The following is a 7,052-nucleotide window of genomic DNA, read 5'->3' on the forward strand; positions in this document are numbered from 1 at the left end:
AAGAAAAATCTAAACCAGAGTTTGGGGTGCTCCAACAAGACCCTTCGACACTCAAGTCAGTACTCTGCCTCAACAGAAATGGAGCACTCGAATAAAATTTTAACAGAGTTTCGAGATAGAGTTTAGAGCTTACGGAAGAACATATCTAGGGGTCTCTTTTATAGATGGGAGAGCATAACTGATTGACAGCGACACCCGTAACTGCCTGATAGTGGGCCGTTCGGGGCCATGCAAAATTTGTTACAGAGAGTAGTGGTGTCAGTGGACTGTTCGGGGCCACGTAGAGTTTGTTATGGAGAGTGGAGTGGTGTTCGTTATCGTGACTTGCCAGAGAGTGGTGGGGCCACATGGAGTTTGTTACAGAGAATGGAGTGATGTCCGTTGTCGTGACTTACCAGAGAGTTCGGATCAGACGGCTGAAGCTCGGTTGGGACATCTGGTGGAGTGGAATAGCTCTCTATCTCAGCAATTTGAGAGAAGCTCGGATGTTTTCGAGGTTGCTGATGGGCTGTTGTTGGGTGCCTTAGGTGTTGATGCTGCAAGAGGTCTCTCACCCTGGTGTATAGAGCACTCAAAACCCTCCCAGGTTACACAGAATGCTCTCTCACAGCCTATGGAAACACCCTTCCTTGGCTGATTTTCCCTCTCTCGGCTGCCTCCCTCAGCCTTGGCCGACAGGCCTTATATAGCATCTCTGGCCGTGGGCCACTCTCCCACTTCCCTGGCAGCGCGCGCCCACTCCCTGGTAGCGTGCCCACTTTGCTGGGTAGTTGGCCGAACCGCCCAACCACCAGCAACTGCAAGTCCCAGTCAGCCACATCCCGGAACTGCAAGGAACCGCCAGCAACCGCATCCTGGCGTGCGCGCGTGTCTGACCGCACGCGCACCTCCGACTTGCGTGCGCATGCCTCCGCTTTCTGCACACGCACGTCCCCTGCGCACATCGCCCGTGCTGTGCCGTAGCTGGACTCCACTATTTCCATGCGCACTCCGCTTTCTGCGTGCGCACGTCTCCTACGCACGTTGCCCGTGCCATGCCGCAGCTGTACTCTGCCCGAGCAATCACATCTGCGCCCACAAGCAGTGCCGTGCCTGCATCCATACAGTGCCGTGCCTGTACCCGAGCTGTGCCACGCCCATGCCCGAGTTGTGCTGCGCCCATGCCCGCAGACAGAGCCAAGTCCTTCTGGCTGAACCCTGGCCGATGTGCGCCTAGCCTGCGCGCCCATGCCGCGCATCATCGCCATGTCGTGCGCTCCTTCGGTGTGCCATCCCGAAGATGTGCGCCCTCCCTGCGCACAATGCTGCGCCGAGCCCCCTCCCGCGCAGCAAGGCATGGCACGGTGCCGCCTGCGCCCGTGCCAAGCCCGTGTCCAAGGCTTCAGCCCTGTGACAAACCTCCCCCACTTGATGAAGCCAACATCCCTATTGGTCGGGAAGCTAAAAACTCTTGTACCTGCTGCTCGAATTGCCAGAGGGAAGTCTCCTTCTCCCAGCTGGTCTCATTACCTGGAACTCCGCTCCACTTCACCAAGTACTCCACCCTCCTGTTCTTCTTGCTTTGCCCCAAGACCCGACAATCAAGTATTTTCTCCACCTCGCGTGTGTACTCCGTTCTGATTGTCGGAGGGGCACGCTTCATCTGTCGCCGTGAAGGCACTCCTTCACCTCCGTCTTGGTAAAATGGCTTCAAGAAACTCACATGGAAAGTCGGATGGATTTTCAATCTGGCGGGCAGCTGTAATCGGTATGCCACTGCACCAACCTTCTTGACGATCTCAAATGGCCCGTCGTACTTGGGAACTAGACCCTGATGCACCATCTTGCTACTGATTTTCTTCCAAATCTGGGGAGTCAGCTTCAGCAATACCTGATCCCCAACCTGGAACTCCCGACCACGCCTTCCTCGATCTGCATATTTCTTCATGCGTCGAGCTGCCTTGTGAAGACTGTCTTGCGCTGCTTCGAAAAGCTCCTGCTTCGATCACGCATATCGGTAGGCCGCTGGGCACCTACCCTGTGATCTGCTCCTGGCAACTTCATGAGGAGTTAAGGGCTGATGCCCCATTGCTAACTCAAAAGGGCTCATACCTGTGGCCGAAGACTTGTGCAGGTTGTAGCAAAACTGCGCTGAGTCCATCAATTCCAGCCAATTCTTTTGGTTGGTTGTGACAAAGTGCCGCAGATACTCCTCAAGTAGGCCGTTGACTCTCTCCATCTGGCCATCCGTTTGAGGATGATTGGCGGTGGAAAACTTCAGATTGGTCCCCATCAAGCTGAAGAGTGCCGTCCAAAACTGCCCTGTGAAGCGCGCATCACGGTCGCTCACAATGTCTTCCGGCAAGCCGAAGTACTTGACCACCTATTTGTAGAAGAGCTCTGCAGCCATGGCAACATATCCTTTCTGCCCAGCCTGACCTTCATGTACATCAGGCCGGATGGTATGCTCCTCTCCGCTCGCATGGCATTGACGAGTGGAGTGGATTGACGCGTGAGGGGTTGGCTTCATCACCTCGGCCACCTTCCTCTACCACGGCATTGAGTCTTTCCTTCTTCGGGCAGTCCTTTGCCCTGTGCGGTCCACTACATATGAAACAACCAGAGAAAGTACTGGTTTTACCTTTCTCTTGTGCGCTAGCCTTGCCAACGCTTTGGCCATCCTCTCGGCCTTTGGATTTCTTCTGGGCAGCTGGCTTCCTGCCTTTGGGCTTGGGCTTGCTAGTCCCTTCTGCACCCTCTACAGGCCGACTGATGCGAAAATCAACCAAGCCATCCGCTGCAGTCATGGCCGAGGGCAAGTCTTTCACGCCTTGCCTTTGGAGTTCCATCTGCGCCCACGGTTGCAAGCCGGACAAGAAATTAAATAGCCTATCCTCGTCCGACATGTTGCGGATGTCCAGCATCAACGAGCTGAATTCTTTGACATAGCTCCTCACCGAGCCCACATGTCGCAGCTTTTTCAAGGATTCCCGCGCCAACCATGAAGTATTGCAGGGTAGGAACTGGTCCTTCAGTTCTTTCTTAAGGGTCTCCCAAGCCTCGATCTTCGGTCTGCCCGCACTAGCATCATCGTCTAACCTGGTGCGCCACCATAACTTTGCATCTTTGGTTAGATACATGCTAGTAAGAGTTACCTTCTCTTTATCAGGGACTCTTGCAGCGACGAAGTACTGCTCCATGTCCCATAGAAAGTTCTCGATGGCCTTAGCATCGCGCTCCCCCTCGAATGCCTTTGGCTCCGGCACCTTCATTGAGCGGGATGGTTCTGCAGCAATGGCCCCCAGGCTGCAGAACGCTGTCTTGAGCACTCCCATTTCGCTCTCTGCAATGCTAACACGAGAGGCTAGAACGACACTTACTTCTTCAAACCGAGATTGAAGTGTGCTCAGCCTTTCCTCGAGCTCATCCAATTTGGATATCACCGGGCGTTCCAACTCCTCTGGGACTTCACCGAGTACCTGCTCGATGATTGTTACCCGCTCTCGAACAGCATCCAAACTGGATCCACCAGCCATTGTTCAGGCAACCTGGCTCTGATACCAACTGTCACGGGGCAGTTTTTAGCTTCCAAAATTGCTTCCGTGATGGCGCTAACTCCCTTAGCCAGCCAACACCCCAAGGTATGAGACACAAGTATTTACAGGGAAAAACCCCCAACCTTTCTTGCTTTTCTTCTCAAAAGTACAAAGGACACACCTGCCTCATGCAAGAGGTCTCTCACCCTCTCACCCTAGTGTACAGAGCACTCAAAACCCTCCCAGGTTACATAGAATGCTCTCTCACAGCCTATGGAAACACCCTTCCTTGGCTGATTTTTCCTCTCTCGACTGCCTCCCTCAGCCTTGGCCGACAGGCCTTATATAGCATCTCTGGCCATGGGCCACTTGCCCACTTCCCTGGCAGCGCGTGCCCACTCCCTGGTAGCGTGCCCACTTTGCTGGGTAGTTGGTCGAACCGCCCAACCACCAGCAACTGCAAGTCCCAGTCAGCCACATCCCGGAACTGCAAGGAACCGCCAGCAACCGCATCCTGGCGTGCATGCGTGTCTGACCGCGTGCGCACCTTCGACTTGCGCACGCACGCCTCCGCTTTCTGCACGCGCACGTCCCCTGCGCACGTCACCCGTGCTGTGCCGCAGCTGGACTCCACTATTTCCGCGCGCACTCCGCTTTCTGCGTGCGCACGTCTCCTGCGCACGTTGCCCGTGCCATGCCGTAGCTGTACTCTGCCCGAGCAATCACATCTGCACCCACAAGCAGTGCCGCGCCTGCATCCATACAGTGCCGCGCCTGTACCCGAGCTGTGCCACGCCCATGCCCAAGTTGTGCTGCGCCCATTCCCGCAGACAGAGCCAAGTCCTTTTGGCCGAACCCAGGCCGATGTGCGCCTAGCCTGCGCGCCCATGCCGCACATCATCTCCATGTCGCGCGCTCCTTCGGTGTGCCGTCCCGAAGATGTGCGCCCTCCCTACGCACAATGCTGCGCCGAGCCCCCTCCCGCACAGCAAGGCATGGCACGGTGCCACCTGCGCCCGTGCCAAGCCCGTGTCCAAGGCTTCAGCCCTGTGACAAACCTCCCCCACTTGATGAAGCCAACGTCCCTGTTGGTCGGGAAGCTAAAAACTCTTGTACCTGCTGCTCGAATTGCCAGAGAGAAGTCTCCTTCTCCCAGCTGGTCTCATTATCTGGAACTCCGCTCCACTTCACCAAGTACTCCACTTCAGAGTCGCGCAGCGGAAGCGTGGTGGGCCCATAACCCACAGGTCCCAGGATCGAAACCTGGCTCTGATACCAACTGTCACGGGGCAGTTTTTAGCTTCCAAAATTGCTTCCGTGATGGCGCTAACTCCCTTAGCCAGCCAACACCCCAAGGTATGAGACACAAGTATTTACAGGGAAAAACCCCCAACCTTTCTTGCTTTTCTTCTCAAAAGTACAAAGGACACACCTGCCTCATGCAAGAGGTCTCTCACCCTCTCACCCTGGTGTACAGAGCACTCAAAACCCTCCCAGGTTACACAGAATGCTCTCTCACAGCCTATGGAAACACCCTTCCTTGGCTGATTTTTCCTCTCTCGGCTGCCTCCCTCAGCCTTGGCCGACAGGCCTTATATAGCATCTCTGGCCGTGGGCCACTCGCCCACTTCCCTGGCAGCGCGCGCCCACTCCCTGGTAGCGTGCCCACTTTGCTGGGTAGTTGGCCGAACCGCCCAACCACCAGCAACTGCAAGTCCCAGTCAGCCACATCCCGGAACTGCAAGGAACCGCCAGCAACCACATCCTGGCATGCGCGCGTGTCTGACCGTGCGCGCACCTCCGACTTGCGCGCGCACGCCTCCGCTTTCTGCACGTGCACGTCCCCTGCGCACGTCGCCCGTGCTGTGCCGCAGCTAGACTCCACTATTTCCGCGCGCACTCCGCTTTCTGCATGCGCACGTCTCCTGCGCACATTGCCCGTGCCATGCCGCAGCTGTACTCTGCCCGAGCAATCACATCTGCACCCACAAGCAGTGCCGCGCCTGCATCCATACAGTGCCGCACCTGTACCCGAGCTGTGTCACGCCCATGCCCGAGTTGTGCTGCGCCCATGCCCGCAGACAGAGCCAAGTCCTTCTGGCCGAACCCAGGCCAATGTGCGCCTAGCCTGCACGCCCATGCCGCGCATCATCGTCATGTCGCGCGCTCCTTCGGTGTGCCGTCCCGAAGATGTGCGCCCTCCCTGCGCACAATGCTGCGCCGAGCCCCCTCCTGCGCAGCAAGGCATGGCACGGTGCCGCCTGCGCCCGTGCCAAGCCCGTGTCCAAGGCTTCAACCCTGTGACAAACCTCCCCCACTTGATGAAGCCAACGTCCCTGTTGGTCGGGAAGCTAAAAACTCTTGTACCTACTGCTCGAATTGCCAGAGAGAAGTCTCCTTCTCCCAGCTGGTCTCATTATCTGGAACTCCGCTCCACTTCACCAAGTACTCCACCCTCCTGTTCTTCTTGCTTTGCCCCAAGACCCGACGATCAAGTATTTTCTCCACCTCGCATGTGTACTCCGTTCTGATTGTCAGAGGGGCACGCTTCATCTGTCGCCGTGAAGGCACTCCTTCACCTCCGTCTTGGTAAAATGGCTTCAAGAAACTCACATGGAAAGTCGGATGGATTTTCAATCTGGCGGGCAGCTGTAATCGGTATGCCACTGCACCAACCTTCTTGACGATCTCAAATGGCTCGTCGTACTTGGGAACTAGACCCCGATGCACCATCTTGCTACTGATTTTCTTCCAAATCTGGGGAGTTAGCTTCAGCAATACCTGATCCCCAACCTGGAACTCCCAACCACGCCTTCCTCGATCTGCATATTTCTTCATGCGTCGAGCTGCCTTGTGAAGACTGTCTTGCGCTGCTTCGAAAAGCTCCTGCTTCGATCACGCATATCGATAGGCCACTGGGCACCTACCCTGTGATCTGCTCCTGGCAACTTCATGAGGAGTTAAGGGCTGATGCCCCATTGCTAACTCAAAAGGGCTCATACCTGTGGCCGAAGACTTGTGCAGGTTGTAGCAAAACTGCGCTGAGTCCATCAATTCCAGCCAATTCTTTTGGTTGGCTGTGACAAAGTGCCGCAGATACTTCTCAAGTAGGCCGTTGACTCTCTCCATCTGGCCATCCGTTTGAGGATGATTGGCGGTGGAAAACGTCAGATTGGTCCCCATAAAGCTGAAGAGTGCCGTCCAAAACCGCCCTGTGAAGCGTGCATCACGGTCGCTCACAATGTCTTCCGGCAAGCCGAAGTACTTGACCATGTCCAATCTTGTGCCCAAGGAAGCTTATCTCTTGCTTGGCAAACTCGCACTTCTCACGTTTGACATAGAGTCGGTGCTGTCTCAACCGTGAAAGTGCCTTCTCCAAGTGAATCAAATGATCCTCCAATGACTCACTATAAATGACAATATCGTCAAGATAAACGACCACAAACTCATCAAGGTAGTCATAAAAAACCTCATTCATAAGGTTGCAGAAAGTGGCTGGCGCATTCGTCAGCCTGAAGGGCATTACAAGGAACTCAA

The 7,052-nt window shown here is 55.6% G+C and overlaps 1 protein-coding gene across 1 annotated transcript; it reads right to left on the reverse strand.

The window, feature by feature from the left end:
• Positions 1-1,381: 1,381 nt before the first annotated feature.
• On the reverse strand, positions 1,382-1,927 carry LOC140854097 (uncharacterized). The gene has a single exon (XM_073249523.1). The coding sequence runs from the start codon at positions 1,925-1,927 to the stop codon at positions 1,382-1,384; it is 546 nt and encodes a 181-aa protein (XP_073105624.1).
• Positions 1,928-7,052: the final 5,125 nt, after the last annotated feature.

This window comes from Elaeis guineensis, chromosome 15 (assembly GCF_000442705.2).
Source record: "Elaeis guineensis isolate ETL-2024a chromosome 15, EG11, whole genome shotgun sequence".
Taxonomy (NCBI): domain Eukaryota; kingdom Viridiplantae; phylum Streptophyta; class Magnoliopsida; order Arecales; family Arecaceae; genus Elaeis; species Elaeis guineensis.